At 41.4% G+C, this 21,803-nt stretch overlaps 1 protein-coding gene across 1 annotated transcript in view; it reads left to right on the plus strand.

Annotated features, from left to right (window-relative positions):
• The window catches only part of large1 (LARGE xylosyl- and glucuronyltransferase 1), a 179,401-nt gene extending 159,717 nt beyond the window's left edge, over nt 1–19,684 (plus strand). Inside the window, exons 11-15 of the mRNA XM_051953994.1 lie at nt 3,082–3,245; nt 9,858–10,136; nt 10,251–10,397; nt 12,666–12,861; nt 14,290–19,684. Of these exons, the coding sequence (XP_051809954.1) occupies nt 3,082–3,245; nt 9,858–10,136; nt 10,251–10,397; nt 12,666–12,861; nt 14,290–14,487 (984 nt within the window). The 3' untranslated portion in view covers nt 14,488–19,684. The remainder of the gene's footprint in view (nt 1–3,081; nt 3,246–9,857; nt 10,137–10,250; nt 10,398–12,665; nt 12,862–14,289) is intronic.
• The last annotated feature ends 2,119 nt before the right edge of the window (nt 19,685–21,803 follow it).

Here is a 21,803-nt window from a genome sequence, read left to right on the forward strand (position 1 = left end):
CAATACCAGTGTTGTGGTGCTCTCTCGTGGCAGAATGTGATTGTAGAACTCTGGTGCCCCGGGTGCTAGCGTACTGACAGATTCAGTACCCCTCTGGGTTCCGATCTAGGCTGTAGCTGAACTGCTTATTGCATTCTTGTTTGTTGACTGTGACTGTCCTCTTGACCCGAGGTCTGGATGCGACATTGAAAATCTTTTTACATTGTCCTCACCCTTCTCCTCTGATATGTGGTGATCCGAGGTATCATCATCCTTGTAATACAACTCTGGTAGCCTTACATGCGGTCTGTTGTCCATGTCAGTCCCGTCCTTGACCTTATTAGCGGCGGTGTGTTGATCGTGGAAAAGTAGGGGTCCTGGCCAGACAAGCTCTGTGAGCAAGGTGCCCTCAGAGACTCCTCATGTGAGAAGAATGGGCGTTCATCTTGATTAGCTGGGGTGCTGAACAAGAGGCACATGAATTAGCTGGTGTGCTAATTATTGAAAAGGCCTTAGCTGCTACGCTAAGCCATATAAAAAGCCTCAGCATGGCGTGGTTAAGCTCAAGAGTGTGGTGAAGGCTGGAGGGATTGTAGGCGTGGCAACAGAGCAGTAACCAAGGTAGCTCTAGTCCATGAACAATTAAGCTAATAGCCTGTACAACAAGTAGAAGTATGCTGCTAAAAGCAAGAAGAGGTGTTTGAATGATACTGCGTGGTAGTGCAGGCTATTTAAAGGGGAACTTCGTTTTTTTTAACCTGGGGTCTGTTTTCATATGTCATTTCATACATGAGTGATGGAGAAATGAATTTTCGACATAGCTCCAGTATTTAGCCAGGCAGGCAGCTTAGCAGCTCAGCTAGCAGCTCAGCTAGCGAAAAGTATGGGGCAACTTGCCCCCCCTGCGTCAAAGTCCGCCCTCACGTGCTTTTTCCCCACACTGACCGGCTCGGATAGTCTCAACGAGTGTCCCACAACAGACTAGAGATGAGAAGTGAACGAAAACCTCCACATTACTTGGCGATCGCTATTTGTTGTGGTCTGTTTCCAAATCGCAGGATGCTAGAAAGCAAATCTCGTTCTGAAATCGCGCGAGAGCTCGCACCAAAACACCGGTGGGACACTCATTGAGACTATCCGAGCTGGTCAGTGTGGGGAAAAAAGCACGTTAGGGCGGACTTTGACGCAGGGGGGCAAGTTGCCCCATACTTTTCACTAGCTGAGCTGCTAGCTGAGCTGCTAAGCTGCCTGCCTGGCTAAATACTGGAGCTATGTCGAAAATTCATTTCTCCATCACTCACATGTATGAAATGACATATGAAAACAGACCCCAGGTTGAAAAAAAATGAAGTTCCCCTTTAAAGGTAGATGGCTCCACCTGATGTAAGCGTCATGATCACCAGCCAATCAGGATTGGCACAATGAGATGAAAGCTTCAGAGGCATACTCACAGGGCGTATGCCGTATGAGACATCAAAACAAATGCTATGAATGAGAACAGTGTTGGGCAAGTTGCTTGAACACTATAATTGGTTACTTTTTCAGCCTTATGTATATTCCCTGTGGACATTCAGGCTGGCTGTGGCCTTGTTAGAATTATCTTGCTTTTTTTTGTAGCCCAGTGTAGGTCATATCTATGCTACCCCTAACACTGATGTCCTACAAATATCATGCTAAGATTCAGTGGTGCATTTTGACAGATCTACAACAGTGTCTTCTGTGGTCCGCATTACATAAATTTCATCTCTCTCACTCTCAAGAGTGCAGTTGGACCCTTTTGTGGCAATCTGTGTACAGCTCAAAATTTGTATCCACATGGACAGTCTGAGCTGCAACTATGCTCCAAGGGGAAATAGTGTGTACGCTTGGCAGTAGTGTGCACGTGCAGAATAGGTGAACATGACCCACCGCATTCCTAACAAATTCCAGCAGACTTTAAGACTAGTATATTAGAAACTACATGTCTGTGATATCCACATGTTTCCTGTTTACCACATGAGAAGCCAAAAACAGGACACTGCAGTAAAACAAGCAGGCAGCTCTATAGTCTGGAGAATTTACTGACCAACTAGTAGCAACTAGCTTTGCCTCCGTGACTGCGCACAGGTCGAGAGACATCCTACCCTCAGCTTCAGGTTTGAACACCTTCAATTCCAAATAAGATCAGGCGCCTTTTGAATGTATGCATATCTGTGGTTAACATTACCAAGCCAGTTAAGAACACACAGCATTTAAAAACCACAGCTTGGAAATTACTGGGAAGCACATTTTGCATGTTTTAGTAGAGGTTACCTCCCATGCAGCGTCGCAACCATATCCCACAAATCCCAATTGTAAGTAAGACTCTTGTAATTACTGAATGTGTTTTTCCTGAAACTACCTGTTACTGCTGCATGTTACAAAGTAATGCATTACTCATATGTATGACCTAACACTGCAGGTAACAGCTTTTTTTAACAGTTTTGAGAGGTGCTGACTTTCTGCTGGAAGACCTTCAGTCTGTCAGTTTGATTGTCCCCAACTCCTATAACACACACAAAAAAATTAAATAGTAGTCTATTGATTTAGCATCCATCCATACAGCAAGAGAATCTTATACTGTCCTTTTTATAATTCAGGATTTTTATTCAAATTTAATTCATTTGAATTCTCTAAACCCAGGCTAAGCTGACCTTGACAGCGCCCATTTGGTTGTTGGAATTTGAAGGCTCCATCCAAAACAACAACAGAGATGCAACTGTTACAGACCCGGTAGTATAGTACTACCCATGATCAGGAAGCTCGTTGTGTATTTGCCACATTTTCTCTCCTTCTTCAAATGAGTGTTGACATCTCTACCTGTTCAAAATTTCCTGATGTTTTAGAAACCAAAATTATCAATTTGAAAGTCTACAGGCATGCAGTCACCCATACAAGCCAGTTGTGTTCTGTAGAAGCTTGCAGCATGCACAGTCTGAAGACTTAACTCCTTTTCATTAGCTAGTGTGGGTTTGACTATTCCGGAACCACAGAAAACCATCATAATAACCCTGGCACAGTTTACTGTGTGAATAATGAATTACCTTTTCCTGCTGATGGCTTACCTGTTCTCTCTGCCTACAGCTCCAGAAGACTCTGTCAGAGCTGGATGAAGATGATCCTTGTTACGAGTTTCGTAGAGAGCGATTCACTGTCCATAGAACACACCTCTACTTCCTCCACTATGAGTATGAACCCAGCTCTGACAACACTGATGTCACTCTTGTCGCCCAGCTCTCGATGGACAGGTACTGCTACACACCCACTGTCACAGCTCAGACTGCTCATGAAGTTCTGTCTATAACTGAAATAATGCTCTCCTCCATGTAAAAGAGAGTTTTTTTTGCTGTCACTGTTCTGAGTTCAATGTTCTGGAGATTTTATAGAATATTAAAGTGGGAGGACTTATTTAGACCTCCAGTTATTGTCTATGTGGATACTGCTACGTAAAGTGATATTAGAGCACCTCCAAAGATTAGATGCAAATTCTCTTGGTTAAATCTTCAAGGCATGGCAGGAAAATAAAACACCAAAGACACAAGCCTGTGTAAATCATCTGCAACCCATAGGTAGCCTTTTGGTTAGAAGCAATGCAATGTTAGAAACAATGTTTCAAAATGTTTTTCCTGTAGATTCCTGAAATTCTGTTTTGTTTTGTTTGTTCGTTTGTAGAAACTAGGCGATTAGTTTGGGGTTTGGTCACAATTGTTTACGACTTTGCTCACTGTAAGCTCGCAGGTCACATTTGGACATATCATAGCACAAACTTGTCCGAGAGACAAGAAACACTTAAAACACAGGATGTATTCAAAAAGAAAATTGACTGCAGGAATTTAAAGGGAGGAAAAACTACTCCTTATATCAATGGTGTTTTTGAGAATGCAACTCTTCTATCTCAAATACTTCCTTTGTCACTGAAGATAACTGTTCTACAAATTAATGTTGTAGTTTCAAGGAGGAATTATGGACATACACGCCTTTAATTACAATTCTATGAAGAGGTGCAAATAATTTGGAACCAATTTCCACTTCATGGTGATGTATTTGAATGTTTTCTTTGCGTCAACTGATGCATATTTCCATGTACATGTACACACACAGAGCCCCCTGAGAATCCTGGCTTTGAGTGTACATGGACAACTAATCAGATTGGCATTTTTTGTGACAGGGGTCATTTACAAGCAGTGAAGCAGAATGGTTGCCAGTGTTCTACAAACACCATGCTGAGACACAATGGGGTATATTAACATATTTGCAGTATTGGATGAGCCTTACAATTTTCAGCTTTTAGTGGATTTAAAACAACCCCTGTCAGATTTAGTAATGAGCAATATATTTGTCCTGGACAAACTGAGAAAACCAGGGACCAAACTATCAGACAGTATCAGTCTGCCATGTACAGTACATGCTAATTTTGCTATTTGTTTCATCATTAACAGTGAGCAGTAGATTATAAGCTTTTTTGTGATGAGCACTGTGTAAGCTTGTGCAACTTCTTCAAAAGTTAAGCCATATAACCCACATGTTCAGTAGTCAAATGTGTACCTCTTTCTCTTCTCATAGCGGAACTGAGACTAGACTGACCTAATGTCTAAATTAAGGTCCTCCTAAAACAGGGAGGACATTAGAATACCATTGTCCTCTCCTGGGTAACATCAGGAAGTGGCACAACAAAATGAATGTGTATATCTTCATGAATCGGAAAGCTTGGTAATATAGTGGCAACCTCAGTAGTTATATAAACTCTAAGTCAGCATAGTTAAGTGAAAAGGGCATATTTACCGCAGGTCCTTCCTTCCTGCTGCAGTCAGACTTTACAATCAAGCCTGCTCCCAGTAGTTTCAGTTCACCCACTTACAATCTGTGCAATAAAAAATGTAAATAATGATGCTGTGCAATTTCATAGACATTTTGCTGTAAATACTGCTTTTTTTTCTTCTTCTGAAGAAAATATTTTTATTTATATATATATATATATATATATATATATATGCACTGTGTGCTGCACTCTTTTTATTCAAATGTTCTATTTGCTGCTGTACACTGTAAATTTCCCCGCTGTGGGATTAATAAAGGTTTAATCTATCTATCTATCTATCTATCTATCTATCTATCTATCTATCTATCTATCTATCTATCTATCTATCTATCTATCTATCTATCTATCTATCTATCTATCTATCTATCTATCTATCTATCTATCTATCTATGAAAACAGAGCAGATCAGGTTAATAAGACACTCCAATAAAAAAATGTGATCCAGGTTTTAATGAAATATTGAATGCAACTGAAGATTAGTTTGTCAACTCAAAGTCTTTCCTTTGAGTTTAATAAATACCAGCAGCATCAGACATCAGCAGGATCTATATGAGCTGGTTACAGATGAAGTAGTAGCACCATGTCAGTGTGATTATCACTGACATGCGCTGAGCACAGTGGGTGGACACGGCATCATGCGGACCTTTGCAAATATGTGGATACAGACGGTACAAATTTATCTTAACTGGTAGACTGTGCTCGCAGGATTTTATAGCTTTTCAAAACAGCAATTTAATCAACTTCTCACTTTTTTCACATTTTGTTTGTATGACCAAGTCCATCACCATTGCTGCCTTTAAGGAGGCACTGCCAGAATGTGTCAGCTGTTATCTTCATTTGAACGATTGAGTGTATCTGACTTCACACCATGACAGCAGGCTCTTTGGCTCCCTTCCCAGTAGCTGAAGCTTAAATGTTTCGATTATTTATCCTGGGAGTACGTATATACTAACTGTAGGACAACAATAGCTCATCTGCAACACATTTTGCAGTTTAACTAAAAGGGAGTGAAAAGCGGGAGCGATGAAAGGATGGTGACATCTTATTGTTTAAGCTTTTGCTGCTTTTAAGCGTCTTTCGCCTGTTATATTTTTACACACTGTGCTATTTTTTCACTGCAGTAACCCGAACCCCAAGGCAACGTGTTCCTCCGTGAACTGTTTGATCTTTCTGCATTTATTTTATTAATATTATTGTATTTTTATCAGTTTTTTAAATTAGATGTACAATGAAGGGATTTTTCAAAAATCTTGATTTTGAGCTTAGATTTGGTTACTTTAGTTGACAAAATCCCATTTCACAAATGAATCATTCAAAGAGCTTTGGAAAGTTGAACGTGATGATTTTTTTTTGGTTTTCCCAGTTTCTAACTTAATTTGGACTTTCCTTTTTAGGAAAACCTTCCTTTTGAATCTGCCAATGGGTTTTGATGTTTCCACACAATCCTTCCAGGGAGGCATTCACAACCAGAGTGCTACAAACAGCTTATCTTCCCAGTTTGGTTAATTAAGTCAAGGATGTTGCATTATCTTCTTTATTTTGAGTTATTGCTGGTTCACGTATGGTGAAATTGGCAGAATAAACCCTGGAGATGTGAGGAATTTCCATAAACAAGACAGTGAGCCCCACATCATATTAAAGAAGCCTTGAAGCTCAGCAGTGCTTTAAGACAGGAGAGATATGAATTAACCCACACTCCAGTTGATGCTGTCACAACAAAGCAGAGATAGAGACAAAAAGATCGATTTTTCCTGCATATAGGTTATCATGTGGTGGTGATTTAGATATAATACTGTAAAACTGGACTTCTCTGGGTGAAAAGGAAAACTTTGACTTAAAAACAATTGCATTTGACCAAATACAAAATTGGATGAATGTAATGAAACAAACTTAGCTAATACATCATGTGATGCGTCACTCAAAGGTTTCGTTAAATTCACCCGTTCCATTCTATATGGCTGTCTGCATCATGCTAACTTGGTACTGTCCACCTCTGTGGAGATTCAGGTAAACAAGGTGCCACATAAAACAATGTATGTCGGTTCAACTAGTGCAAACTTCCTGTTGCTTTCCAAAAACATAGATTTTTACATTAATCACTTTAAAATTTTGCTTCTGAGTCTGACAGAAAGTAAGCAGAGCAATTTGCCAACTATGTCTGTTTTGCTTTTCTCTGGAAAATTTGGTGGACATTTGAGTTTGACTGAGTCTACCCATTCCACGTTTACTTGAAAGTAACACATTATGAAAAGTAACAGTCACATCATCTGCAGGGAATGTTTGATCAAAATTTGTTGATCTAGCAACTTTTCTGTCATCACTAAAAGAAGTTCATTACATGTAAAATACCAATCAGCCACAACATTAAATCTCCATGTCGAGGCCTGGACTCCGCAGTTTTCTGAAGAAGTGCTGTGGTATGAGGGACCAAGACATTAGTATATAGGCTGCTGTGTGGAACTTTTGTCTCCTCCATCTGGCAGAGTACTTACTCAGTTGGTGGTTCTGTTGAACAACATATTGATATTCTATATCTAAAACAGCACCTACAATGTGAAGTCAAGTTTATGGGAAGGCTGCAAGAGAAATAGACAAGATGTCGGTCTCTGTAGAGTGAACAACAGTGACATCTGTGAACTTGCTTCCCATCTCCAGCATCGGGGGTATACAGACGACACCCATTGCATAATGAGTGACACTGAGTAGAGGCCAGCCTGACCAAAATGTTTTAAAAGTGCATCTCTTCAAAGGAAGGCCAGGTCTCTCACTAGACTGACCTAATGTAATGAATGCAAAACAAATCTCAGTACCTCATTTGCATATTAAGTCCAAGGCGATGTGACTCATTATTCAAGCAGTTCCAGCTGTGAAACACAAAGTCTAATTGTAATGATTGTGTTGTGTCAAAAAACCCAAAGAAACATAAACAGTTGGAAACTGCTGCAGGACTTCTTTCTAGGGCTGGACCCGAATATCCCGAATATTCGTTCGCTACGGCACTATCCGGATATTAATTTGGCTCCTACGTGTCAATTCTTTCATTTTATTAGTTCAATCAGTTTAATTTTATTGTTTTGTCTTGGATGTTGTATTTGCATGTGTGTTTGCTTTGTCAGTATTACTGTTCTTCATGTAATTAATTGTAATATGTTGCATTACGTTATATTATGTGCATTTCTGTGAACCTAAATTCACACCAGAATTTCGGCTCCTTAACATAAGCTGAAGGTTTTATATTCACTGCAGTTTGTAATTCAAAATGTAATGACTTTTCACAGTAGATTTCAAGTGAAAATCCCAATAAACTCAGCCCTGCTGTGGGGGAGCACATTTAGAGATATGGTATGCAAGCATAGTATTTTTATTGTTTGGATAATATATAAATTCAAATTTAAGTGTTTTAGTTCAACACAAATCATGCAGTTTGGGAACCATTCTATATTTTGAAAAAGAAATTAAGCTAAGAAAAAAAAAGAATGACAGACAGCACTACATCTCCACAATGCCTGTACATCTGGACCCGATGGATGCTGATAAACCAGCCCATAGATGGCTCCTTGTCTACCATGTCTTGTGTTACTTTTTGGTCATTTACGCAAGCCTTAATGTAATATGGGGGTGTGACAGTGTCACGAATAGTGGGTCTGGACCCGTGCGGAGATCCACGCTACCAAGGCGAAATTGGGAGTAAAACCGGTTTATTGTAAGGGGTGGTGATGGTCAGGGAAGCAGTGGAGGTGAATTGAGGGTTCTGGCTGCAGGGAGGGAGTTAAGCCGGAGATCAGCGGCCGTGGTGGCTCCGGTGGGGAGCAGAGTGTGGCGGCAGATGTCTGGTGCGGATCCCTGGCGGCCGTGGTGGTCCGGGGGTTACGTGACGGGGTCCAGTGACAGTTCAGTGGGGTCCGGGGGGCGCCAGGAGACAAGGAGAGGGGAGGGGAATCAGAGAAGGGGTCCAGGCAGGCAAGGCAGAGCAGGTTCGGAATGGAATGGGCTGGTCGGGGCAGGAACGAGGAGCCTGGACAGCTGGTCCTAAGCAGACGAGAGGAAACGGAGTTAGTGATGCACAAAATGCATAGTAATCACAGAATGGCGAGATGATGACTGACTGTGTGTCTAGTTCAACGATCTAGCAGGGAGTGGAAAGATGAGCCGGTTCTTATTGCAGATGAGTGTAATCAGGTCGATGTCCTTCAGCTGTCCAGGACCCACGGGGAAGGCTGATTACCTGAGTGGAGGCAGGTGTGAGCCCGCACTCCACTCACGTGTTGCACTGGGGAAGGAAGTAAAGGCAGAGGAGCAGATGGGAGACAGAGAGAGAGACAGGGGTAGAGGAGCGGATGGGAGACTGAAGGGAGACACAGAGAAAGAAACCGAGGGACGGAGAGAGAGAGAGGGGAGCATGAGTGGAAGAGAGGAGCATGAGAGGGAGAGGAAACAGATGGGGAAAGGGGTATTTGGGATGTCAGGTGGGAAGGACGGGGGTGAGGAGGGAGCCCTGACAGACAGATGTATATATAAACCTATGTTGATGTACGGTTGTTTTGTAGAAATAAACCTTAGTAATTAAACTCAGTAACTATTGCTTTGTACATAATGTAAACAAAAATATGTCTTCAGAAATTTTGGACCTAAAATTGTCAAGCGAGCATCTTGTTCAAACAAGTTATCATCAGGTAGTTATTTCTGTGTTATCTTTTGCACATGATTCATTATCTAGCCCCTAAAACACATACTCAGTCGCTACGGTCCTTGTTTTGATCTACAGTATACTTCTCCTGAAATGAGGACACGCTCCGCCATTTTGCCTGAAACTTATTTGTGCCCCAAGTTTTTCCTAACACAGTTTGTAATGTGTTGGTTCAAGTTTGCATTGACATCCCGCCTTAATTTAAGAGCAGACTTCTGATTTCTGATCGTCTACTTGTGTTGCTGTTTTCATGACGAAATGCTTGAAATGATTTGAGATGTCTGATTTGTTAAGTATTGTCTAGTAATAGTTTATTTTCCTGACATGGCCAACCCTGTGTACTGCCCCTTGTAGGCTGCAGATGTTGGAGGCCATCTGTAAGCACTGGGAAGGTCCCATCAGCCTGGCCCTGTACCTGTCAGATGCTGAAGCCCAGCAGTTCCTGCGCTACGCTCAGGGTTCCGAAGTGCTGATGAGTCGTGGAAATGTAGGTTACCACATTGTCTACAAAGAGGGACAGTTCTACCCAGTCAACCTGCTGCGAAACGTGGCCATGCGGCAGGTCAACACACCCTACATGTTCTTATCAGACATTGACTTCCTTCCCATGTACGGCCTCTACGAATACCTCAGGTAAGTGAGAACCACCTATGCTGGGAGAGGAACTTTGACTAGAGCAACTCTGCGGTTATGTTTTGTTAATCTTGTGTTACTATGTGTGTAACAAATTACTATGTGTGCTTTTAGGAAGTCAGTAGTGCAACTGGACATGGCCAACAACAAGAAAGCTCTGGTGGTTCCTGCCTTTGAGACACTGCGATATCGCCTATCATACCCAAAGTCTAAAGCTGAGCTACTGTCTCAGCTGGACATGGGCACCCTCTTCACCTTCAGGTCAACTATTTTTTCATTCAGCTTCAGCAGCTCTTTCATTTTTCTGTCAGTTACATGAGGAATTTATCTTTTATTTCATGCTCAAATCTTTACTTGGTCCTTGGGTAAAATAGGAAAACCCAAAACAAACTCATCATTCTGAGCAAACAGAAATTTTCTCAGTTTTCGGTCGTGTCTGGACTGAAGGTTTCTAAGAGGGTACTGCATGGAGCACTAAACACTTGGTGGAAATGCAGCTATATCTGAAAAACAATCAGGCAACTTAAAGTTAGCACAGTATCAGAAGATAAATACATCCAGACTAGTATCATAGACACAAAATCTGCTTAATAAGGAATGAATGACAGAAAATTGTAGTTCATGACAGTAAAAGAAGAGTGTTTATCATTTTTATTATTATGTATACACCACTTTATCATCTGTAGGGTCATAGGAGGCTGGAGACTGTCCCAGCTGACTAACTGTGAAGGCAGGAAACACCCTGGACAGGTCATCAGTCTATCACAGGACTACATGTAGAGACAAACAATCACACTCACATTCACACCAATGGGCAGTTTAGAATCACCAGTTAACCTCAGCATGTTTGTGGACTGTGGGATGGAAGCTGGAGAACCTGGAAAGAACCCACACAGGGAGAACATGCAAACTCCATGCAGAAAGATCCCAGGCTGAGATTTGTACCGCTGAGCTGTGAAGCGACAATGCTAACCACTGCAACACTGTGCTACCACAGTGAAAAATGCTGCTGGGAATGTTTTGAAGGTTTGCTATTGGACACTTGCAGAGGTATAGCGCCACTCTAACCAAGGACAAATAACCCTCTGGTTTGCATCTTTGTGGAGAAGAATTCACACTGCAGCAGAATAATGATTCCAAACATACCTCAGAGCTTTGACTGGAAGTGCAAAGAAGACCAAGGATCTGTCACTTAACCTCAACCTCACAGACCATTTATGGAGCACATGAGGACTGAGACAGACAAAATATTACTGACATGATAAAAAGCTCTTTGGAACACTGTCACATCTTGCTGGGAGAACATGGTTTATTAGGTTTCATCATACTAATAGAGGCTTTGCAGCTCAAGTGCCTGTTGGCATGAAGGGAAAAGGAGGTACAGACCAAAGTTGTTCTGAAACGTGCGTACATTTTCCCACATTCAAATATTCCCTCAGATTGCTAAGATGTTTGTTTTCATTTGTCATGAAACCTTTCCCACTAAATTTGAAAAGAATACAATGTGACAGAGCTCTAGAGCAACTTTTCCAATCTTGCCAGTGCATGGGACTCCTCTACATCATTAAAAAACACATCTCTGTTTTAATTAGTCCTTTTGATTGATAAATCATAAATTAATGACTGTGTGTAGCATGTTTTATAACTTATTTCATACCATGGCCCTGTTGTAACATTTTAATTTCCCGTACTAAAAATATTTTTGTTTGATAGGTTGCATGTGTGGGTTTCCTCCGGGTACTCCGGCTTCCTCCCACAGTCCAAAAATATGCTGAGGTTAATTGATTACTGTAAATTGTCCGTAGGTGTGAATGTGAGTGTGATTCCTTGTCTGTATATGTAGCCCTGTGACAGACTGGTGACCATCCAGGGTGTCCCCTGCCTTCACCCGAGTCAGCTGGGATAGGCTCCAGCACCCCCCGCGACCCTAGTGAGGATAAAGCGGTGTACAGAGAATGGATGAATGGATGGAGGTTTTGCTATACTTTTTCAAGTTTTGTGTTATAACCAGTGCATCTGTATGTACTTCTTTACACTTACATATATTTGTGCTTGTTCTTGCCTGTCTTACACCGCACACTGTAGATTTGATTCAGCAACATCTGTAACATTTTTCTGTATGGCTGTTCATTTTTCTCCTGTGTGCAGCCCGAACAGGCGGTCCAGCTTCCTTCTGTCACGCTCACTTTGCTTCATCCGCCTTGAATTTTCAGTCAGTAAATACCTCTTTTATCTTGGAGGCTGGACCAGAAAGAAGTGTTATGATGGCTCAGACTGAAATAGAGACACCACAACTGTTGGTCATCAAAAATGATATGGTCTGCAGATTGAGAGAAACTTTCTATAAACAATGACTTTATTTCCAGGCCCTCGATGATAGAATGTGAGAGAAATGGGTTGAAAACAAAATGCTGCCTGATATTTCACAAACTATTTAACTTCTCCAAGGGAAGACTAGATGTAGGATTGTAGTTCACACTCCCTCCAACAACATTCTAATCAAAGCTTCTCTGTTTTTCTTCCTTACAGGTACCATGTGTGGACTAAAGGCCACGCACCAACAAACTTTGCCAAATGGCGGACAGCTACCACACCTTACAGGGTGCAATGGGAGGCCGACTTTGAGCCCTACGTCATGGTGAGGAGGGACAGTCCTGAGTATGACCGCCGCTTTGTGGGCTTTGGCTGGAACAAAGTGGCTCACATTATGGAGCTGGATGCACAGGTAACTGATATACCTTCACTTTATCCCTAAACTTGAGTACCTGTCCAGACCTTTCAGTGTAAAGCATCCTAATTTCTGAACACCACAAGTACTTGGACTTGTCTCGTTTCTGACACTGACTGTACCTATGTAAAAAATTTGTGTAACAGTATTTAATTTAAAGGAAAAAGTCCACTTTATTTCACTGTATTACTCAGATCTTACTTTTGTACTGTACTGTATTTCTGTACATCATCTTTTTCAGCAAATTATGCACTCACCAGACTAATTGCTCTATTGGGGCAGCATGGCTCAATGGGTAGAGTGGCCATCTTGCAACTGGAAGGTTGCCGGTTCGATCCTCGGCCTGTCATGCTCATGTCGAGGTGTCCCTGAGCAAGACACCGAACCCCTAATTGCTCCTGATGGGTTGTGGTTAGCACCTTGCATGGCAGCTTCCGCCATCAGTGTGTGAATGTGTGTGTGAATGGATGAATGTGATGTATCATGTAAAGCGCTTTGGGTACCTTGCAGGTACAGTAAAAGCGCTATATAAATACAGACCATTTACCATTCTAATTGTGAAATGCGATGATCGCTATTTGGAAGGACCAAAATCTCAGTCAGACAGCTGATTGGATAAGTTGTATGTCTTTACATTTCCTGACAATTCTGTGTTCTAGTCTGGCCTGTATCACCCTGTTGGAAATAATTCGGATTCAGCTCTGTTATGGGGCTTTATTACGTAGTTTTAGATTTGGCAGAAGTTTTATGTAATGACCTATTCATTGAAATGTCATCTTATAAAATCAAGCCCTTTGGTAGGAACAGCCTTTCAAGCACTTTCAGTGTGACTGCTGAATGTATTGGCTCCTGGTTTCTCAATAATATCAAGTTATGGGGAAAAAAAGGATTTGCAAAAGTAACCCTGCTTGAACCCATGTTTCTTATTGTCAATATATGAAGTAAAAGCATTTTTGTTTTGTGAAGTTGTTATTGTGGCAAATCCACAGAATTATGACCATGGTAATTCTGCCCTATGCCTTCACTGTACCATGTTTTTAGCTTCCTTAAGATCTCTGTTTTGATTTTAGAACCCACAAAGTCTATTCTTTTCAGTGGAAAAGCTCTGACAAAGCCACTGTACACATTCTGTTCAGCAGCAGATAGCAGATGCTGTTAGAAATTAGCTCCTGAACAGTTTGTCTTAATTAGTTAAACTGACAGCAAGCTAGTGAAGACTGGTTATGTCATGTTCTAAATGCTAAACTATATTTAACAGTAGCCCAAGTAGAGAACAGACCCAGGTCAGCAAAGTAACTCAGTATTTACAATGTGTTCACATTCCCTAACATTAACCATTGCCTAAATGTGGTCATGTAAAAGACTGTAAAGCAGTATTATGAGCAGTTAAAACTCAATGTTTTTCCTTTTCTCATCTCTCTACAGGAGTACGAATTTGTGGTTCTACCCAATGCTTACATGATCCACATGCCTCACGCGCCCAGCTTTGATATCACTAAGTTCCGTTCCAACAAGCAATACAGAGTCTGTCTCAAGACCCTGAAGGAGGAGTTCCAACAAAACATGTCACGGCGCTACGGCTTTGCCGCCCTGAAGTACATGACAGCTGAGAACAACAGCTAGCCACCACTGCAGACCCTCACAACCCAGGCCATGAACTACTGACACACTCCATGGGGTGGGGAAGGGCAAGGCACAAGAAACAGACAGCCCATGTGGGGTCAGTGGGATACTTTGAGACTTGAGTCCCTCAGACTTTGTTAGAACATTTGACCCTCAGTGTGGGACTGCAAGGGTCTTTATGTCCATACTTTGTCCTGCTGTGCTTAGAAGAGATAATCCAGGAGGAGGTGTACTTCTGCCGGGATGTTAAAGCTGTGAAGGGCAACATGAGTGACTGCTGGGCCTGGGCCCCAGCTGTGTGAGCACGGAGTCCCATCTGTGGACTCTAACAGAAAGCAGGCAAAGGGAAGCAGACATCCGATGCCATATTTGTAAGACCAGTGACAGTTGTGGGCTTTGTGTAACATTATGTATGTATGTATGTGGGTGTATGTGTAGGGAAATGAAAAATGTGACTGTGTGTGTGTGTGTGTGTGTGTGTGTGTGTGTGTGTGTGTGTGTGTGTGTGTGTGTGTGTGTGTGTGTGTGTGTGTGTGTGTGTGTGTGTGTGTGTGTGTGTGTGTGTGTGTGTGTGTGTGTGTGTGTTCCTCCAGAATGGCGCTTAGCAAAAAGCTTTTGGAGAACTGAAGATGGGAAGCAATGTCTGCACGCTGCAAAGAGGAAAGCCTTCCAAGTGCCATGAAGTAACAAAAAGCTGCCGGTTTGACTGACAGCACACCCCGACTCAAATGCAAATTGTCAGCAGGCGGTGAGATAAGACAAAGCGGTATATGTGTCCACAAAGATTTTGAAAATCTCATTCTGACGAGTGACACATACCCAAGATATGGAGGCGAGCAGCCCAGCCAGCCGACCATCTGCTGCTGCTTAATTTGTTTCATAGCTGATACAGATCAGAATAAATCCTCCTCCTCATATGACAAGGGACGTTAAGTGCAAGGATGGCTGGAGGTCATCCACTCGGTTGATATTCAGGGTATCTCTACATCAGCCTGAGCGTGCTGCTAGAGAGCGTTCCACTGTTTTGTTAGGACTAAGAATCTAACAGCAATGGTGTGCTGTATTTTTCTGTGTATTTCAAATGTGACTCCAGTGCAGCCTGCACAAACACATGCTGCACCGAGCAGCATCAAGGCCAAGCACCGATCACTGAGCTCTCCGTTTACCCTTCTTTCCAACAATCAGTATTATTTTTGGTGTGTTTACAGTCCTGATATGTGCAGCGGTCTCCTCAGTGCACCATCAAGAGGATGTAGGAGGATAGGAAGGACAGTTTAAACTCTCAAACTCTGTGAAAATCCAACAGTTACAGCTTCTTGCTCTCATGCTCTTTCTGTTTTTTGTCATGGTGGCCTCTAGTTCACAGCATTATAGCTGCCGTATCAGTCAATAACACACTGGCAGTGTGTGTTCTTGTGTTGCTGGCACTTAGACGAGTCATGGTGATGCTGATATTGGTGTGTTATGGATATTCTGTCTCCTCTATTCAGCGACTGCTGCAAACAAATCTTGTGTTATCTCGAAAGACTGTAGACACCATGAGCAGACTGACAGTCACAAAAATATTTTAATATTAGGTAAGACCAAAAACATCCTTGTTTGCAGTAAGGGGTGTCCTGTCAACTTTTTGGGCATCTGAATTTTTTAATTGCAATTCTATGAGTGACCACTGGGACAAACTGATCATTGTCAGTGATAATAATGCGTTTAAGCCCAGGTCCCCCCACCACCCCGCACTTGGCTGTGCAGCACTTTTAACGTAGTGGCCGAGCTGCATTACTGCTTCTTCTGCATTCATTGCTTGAGGCACACTGGCCCCAAAAGCATTTTTTTCCACACACATCCTCAAAATGACTTATCAAATTTTGATGCAGTCAGTCCAACAATATTTCCAGTGTGTAGAACTGACGTATGACAGGAATTGAGTTGGCTCCAATGACAGGTGCATGCTCTAGACAGATTCAACTGAGCGGTAACAGATGAGCATGCTCCATGACCTCGGAATTCCAGAAGCATGTGGTACATCTGGGTACCTCCTGGAATAAGCTTTAAAAATGTTAACATACACACCAGTGAGAAACTTTCATTTAAATAATGGAGGGCCCATCTTGGAGTCCATTCATCCATCCATTCCTCAGTTTTCTTCCACTTTCAGTATCAGCTGAAAGTAGAGCATTCCAAACATCTCTCTCTCCACCAGAGATTCCCAGTTCTCTCCCACTACATATTTGAGTTTATTAGGTCTGTTCAGCCATCTCATCCTTATCGTAGATTTCAAATCCAGCTTAGTACATGCTTAGCCATATTGCCTGCTATTCTCAGTGGATAATGTGTGATGTGACTACAAAACAAGAGGATCTTGACCTCACCTTTGGACTGTATTTTTCAATTTTTGTTTTACCACCAAGAATGTCCACATTTTTATGTGCAATGTTAAGCCAAAACAAATTAGAAGTCCTAAAAACTTACTAAATATCAACAAATTTATCTCCTCCATAACAACTGGCCCAGGCCTACCCAACTGGCTCCAGGGGATCAGGTGGTCCTTGGTAAACAGAGCTCAGATAAAGATGTCAGTCTGAATCAAACTAGCTTTCAGTCCATATATTGTGAAACTAGAGGCCGCTATCTTGTGCTCTCTCTCTCTCTCTCTCTCCATATAAATATATATATATATATATAAATATATATATATAAATATATATATATATATATATATATATATATATATATATATATATATATATATATATATGCGCTGATCAGGTCTAACATTATGATCCACCTGCCTACTATTGTGTTACTAGTGTTGTGTTTTCCCCACTTCACGTTAATGTTTTATGTCATCAAACATCAAAGCTACCTAGCCCTGGGTGAGAAAATAGTTGCCTCCTAAACTTAATAACTGGTTGGGTCACTCTCAGCAGCAACAACTGAAATCAAGTGTTTTCTAGAATGCCAATGAGTCTTTCACATCTCTATGGAGATATTTTGGCCCACTGGTTTTGGAGCATGAGCAGTTTTTTAAAGCCACGCCAGCATTTCATTTGGATTCAAGTCCAGACTTTGACTAGGCCACTCCAAAGACTTTGTTTTGTTTTTTAAAACCATTCAGAATTCAACTTGCTGATGTGTTTTGTATTGTTGTTCTGCTGCAGAACCCAAGTGTGTTTCAGGTTGAGGTCACAAACTTATGGCTGAACTTTCTCCTTCAGGATTTTCTGGTAGAGAGCAGAATTCATGGTTCCATCAATCACAGCAAGTTGTCCAGGTCCTGAAGCAGCAAAGCAGCTCCAGACCATCTCACTACCACCACCATGTTTGACTGCTGGCATGATGTTCTCTTTCTGAAGTTCCTTTTACACCAGATGTAACGAGACACACACCTTCCAAGAAGTTCAACTATGGTCTTGTCAGTCCATAGAACATTCTCCCAAAACTCTTGGGGATCATTCAGATGTTTGTTTGCAGAAGTATGACAAGCCTTTATGTTCGTTTTGGTTAGCAGTTGTTTCCCCTTGGAGCTCTGCCATAGGTGCCATTTTTGTCCAGTCTCTTCCTTATTGTTGAGTCTTGAACACTGACCTTAAATGAGGCAAGGGAGGCCTGCAGTTCTTCAGATGTTGTACTGGGTTCATTTGTGACCTCCTGGATGTGTTGTCGCTGTACTCTTGGGGTAATTTTGGTTAACCGGCCGCTGCTAGGAAGGTTCACCACCGTTCCATGTTTTCTCCATTTTTAGACAATGGAGTCCTAAAGCTTTAGAAATGGCTTCATTACCCTTTCCAGATGGATAAATGTCAATGACTTTATTTCTCATCATTTCTTTGGATCACAGCATTTTGCTACAGCTTTTTGAGATCGTTTGGCCAACTTCATATTGTCAGACAGGTTCTATTTAAGTGATTTCTTGATTGAACAGGTCTGGAGGTAATCAGGTGTGAATGCGGTCAGTGAAAGTGAACTCGCTTTTCAAAAAAATGTGATTAGCCACAGTTAATTCATGATTTAACAAGCGGGGGGCAATTACTTTTTCAGACAGGGCCAGGTAGGTTTGGATAGCTTTTATCACTTTAAACATTAATCATCATTTAAAAACTGCATCTGTATTTACTTTGGTCATCTTTGTGTATGTATATATGTGTGTGTGTATATATGTATATATATATATATATATATATATATATATATACATACATACATATACATATAGTCACATTGTATCGGGCTGGGCGATATACCTGAATAATGTACCATGAGAAAGTGTTTCATATCATGTTTCATGTATTGTAATTTAACCACCTCACTTACCTTCTCAGCTACTTTGCATGTAAGCTTTTTATTTATCAAACCACACAACACAGAATTTTAATGTTAACAATGAAAAATGCCCACAAATAAATATATTAACACATGAACAATAAATGAGAGGGATAGAGATTAAGGAATCATCTATCCTTGATACAAAATAAGAAATACAGCAAGTAATTCCATCTCAAACTTTGTCATGTAAGCTACTATCTGCGTAAACTGACCAGACATCATTATTAATCATTAAACTAAAGTTCAGAGCAACCAGGACAAAGCTGCCCTGGAACAGCTGTCAGTCGACAGAAACCTTGATTTGATCCTAATGCAAACTCTAAGGTCATGTCCGTCCATCTCAAGGCACCAAGAATGGAGCCATGGGGTGAGCAGCACAGGACATAGAGGCTCCATTATCAAAGGATATGATGGGCTGTTAATAAGCCAGCAAGGGAGCAGCTTGTGGTTTGTTCATGCAGTCAAATCTTGTTACTGATGAAATGTCTTTTGCTGATACATATTGGTATCATCGCCCAGACCTAATACACTCTTTTTCTTTTTCTGTCTCTCTCTCTCTCTTTCATACACACACACACACACACACACACACACACACACACACACACATTCTCTCTCTCTGTGTCATGACAGCAGCCTCTCAACCTGTACAGGGAAGCAGCAGAAGGGTTCGGTGCATGAGTGGGTTGAGAAGTGTGACTGAATAAGCTGTGTCTGATTGTTGTGTGATGTACTGTGTGTGGACATGTGAAAATTTGAAGTTTGAATCTTTTCTGAATGTATGTGTGTGGCTTTGTAGGGCTGAAAAGGACTGCAGTGTGTAAGCAGGACAGTGACTGATGCTGCTACCTGAATAAAAGCAACGAGTCAAGTACTGGTGCTCCTTTGTTACTTCATTTCTGTCTCCATGAATATAGTTTCAGTTCAGCCTCATGATGCCAGAGTGAAAAGGTATGCATGGAAATGCATGCGCTTTGCACACACAACACAACATTACAGCTGTATGCATTTGTATTTGTTGGAATTCTCAGAAGTAATCACCTCCCCAAGTTGAGGGCTTTCTTTTGACTGTGCCTGACAATGTCAACTGTCAATTTATGCTTCAAAGGGAGTTCTCCTCAGTCTGTGTTAACTGTTGCTTAATGTACAAGTACAATATTGAATGACTTGAGTCCAAATTTAAGACACAGCTTCATATTCTGTCAAAGTAAGGAAGGTTTTTTTGGTTAACAGACTACACAGTAACTGCTTGTAACTAGTCAGTAATACAGTAATTGTAGCAACAAACAGGTCATGCAGAGTAGTGGCATGTAGCTTTGCAAAGGTTTTCCACAATGCACCATTTAATGTTCACTGCACAGATCCTTCTTTATTCTCAACTAGATAAAATTTGTATTTAATATTTTCTCAGTTTTGACAAGAGGACACTGTTACATTCAAGACACTGCATTCTTAAAGCAGCAAACAGTAGAAAGCCTCTGCTAACATGAATAGTATGATTAATGACATGAGCCTGAACAGGGCCTGCTCATCCTAAGGCTTACACTACACACAGACAATCCTACAAATACATCTCAATGAATTACTTGGACTTTATCAGCACTATTAAAAAACAACAGTAGCCTTGCTTCTATTCTTGATAAAACTCAATGAATAAACACATCTAAAGCCAGAAATGAAGGGATAGGTACTCTCAGTGAGTACTTTGTTAGGAGCAGCATCCTAGCACTGAATCCTTGACCTTAAACAGACTCTGTTCTCTGTGTCATGATTTCCACAAGATTATGGAAGCATTCCTCTAAGATTCTCTTCCATGTTGAAATGATTCATCACACCATTTCTGCAGACTTGTCAGATTTCACCACATCCCATAGTTGTGCTACTGTACTCGGATCTGCTGACTGCAGAGGTCACTACAGTCCACTGAACTCTTTAATATTTGCATTACCCTGCAGGAAGCAGTCAGTAGAAGACGGTGAAATGTGTCAATCAAGGGATGGTTATGGTCAACAACAACACTCAGACCATGACATCAAAGCAGGATAGACTGGTTTGTGTGGCTTCTTAGTCTTCCAGGGGTCCTTTTCACAAAGCAGGTTCAGCAAACTCTGAGTGTAACCCTGAACTCTGAGTTGATCTACTTAATAGAAAACTCTGAGTTTTCAGTTCCAGAACAGCTGATTTGAGTTGGTTTAATCAACTCTGAGTAGTTTCACCCGGAGTTAAGCGCGTAACTTTAAAATGCCAGTATCAATGGGGCACCGATTCAACAAGTCACCATGGCAACGGGGAAGCAGAGAGCTGCATTTTTTTCACCACTTGAATTGGAAATCTAAATGATATCTACACACGTGGACAAAATTGTTGGTACCCCTCAGTTAAAGAAGGAAAAACCCACAATTCTCACTGAAATCACTTGAAACTCACAAAAGTAACAATAAATAAAAATTTATTGAAAATTAAATAATCAAAATCAGCCGTCACTTTTGAATTGTTGATTAACATAATTATTTTAAAAAACAAACTCATAAAATAGGGCTGGACAAAAATGATGGTACCCATAACTTAATATTTTGTTGCACAACCTTTTGAGGCAATCACTGCAATTAAACGATTTCTGTATTTGTCAATGAGCGTTCTGCAGCTGTCAACAGGTATTTTGGCCCACTCCTCATGAGCAAACAGCTCCAGTTGTCTCAGGTTTGATGGGTGTCTTCTCCAAATGGCATGTTTCAGCTCCTTCCACATATGTTCAATGGGATTCAGATCTGGGCTCATAGAAGGCCACTTTAGAATAGTCCAACGCTTTTCTCTCAGCCATTCTTGGGTGTTTTTGGCTGTGTGTTTTGGATCGTTGTCCTGTTGGAAGACCCATGACCTGCGACTGAGACCAAGCTTTCTGACACTAGGCAGCACATTTCTCTCCAGAATGCCTTGATAGTCTTCAGATTTCATCGTACCTTGCACACTTTCAAGACACCCTGTGCCAGATG

The sequence above is a fragment of the Acanthochromis polyacanthus genome, chromosome 1 (genome assembly GCF_021347895.1).
Source record: "Acanthochromis polyacanthus isolate Apoly-LR-REF ecotype Palm Island chromosome 1, KAUST_Apoly_ChrSc, whole genome shotgun sequence".
Classification (NCBI taxonomy): Eukaryota; Metazoa; Chordata; class Actinopteri; family Pomacentridae; genus Acanthochromis; species Acanthochromis polyacanthus.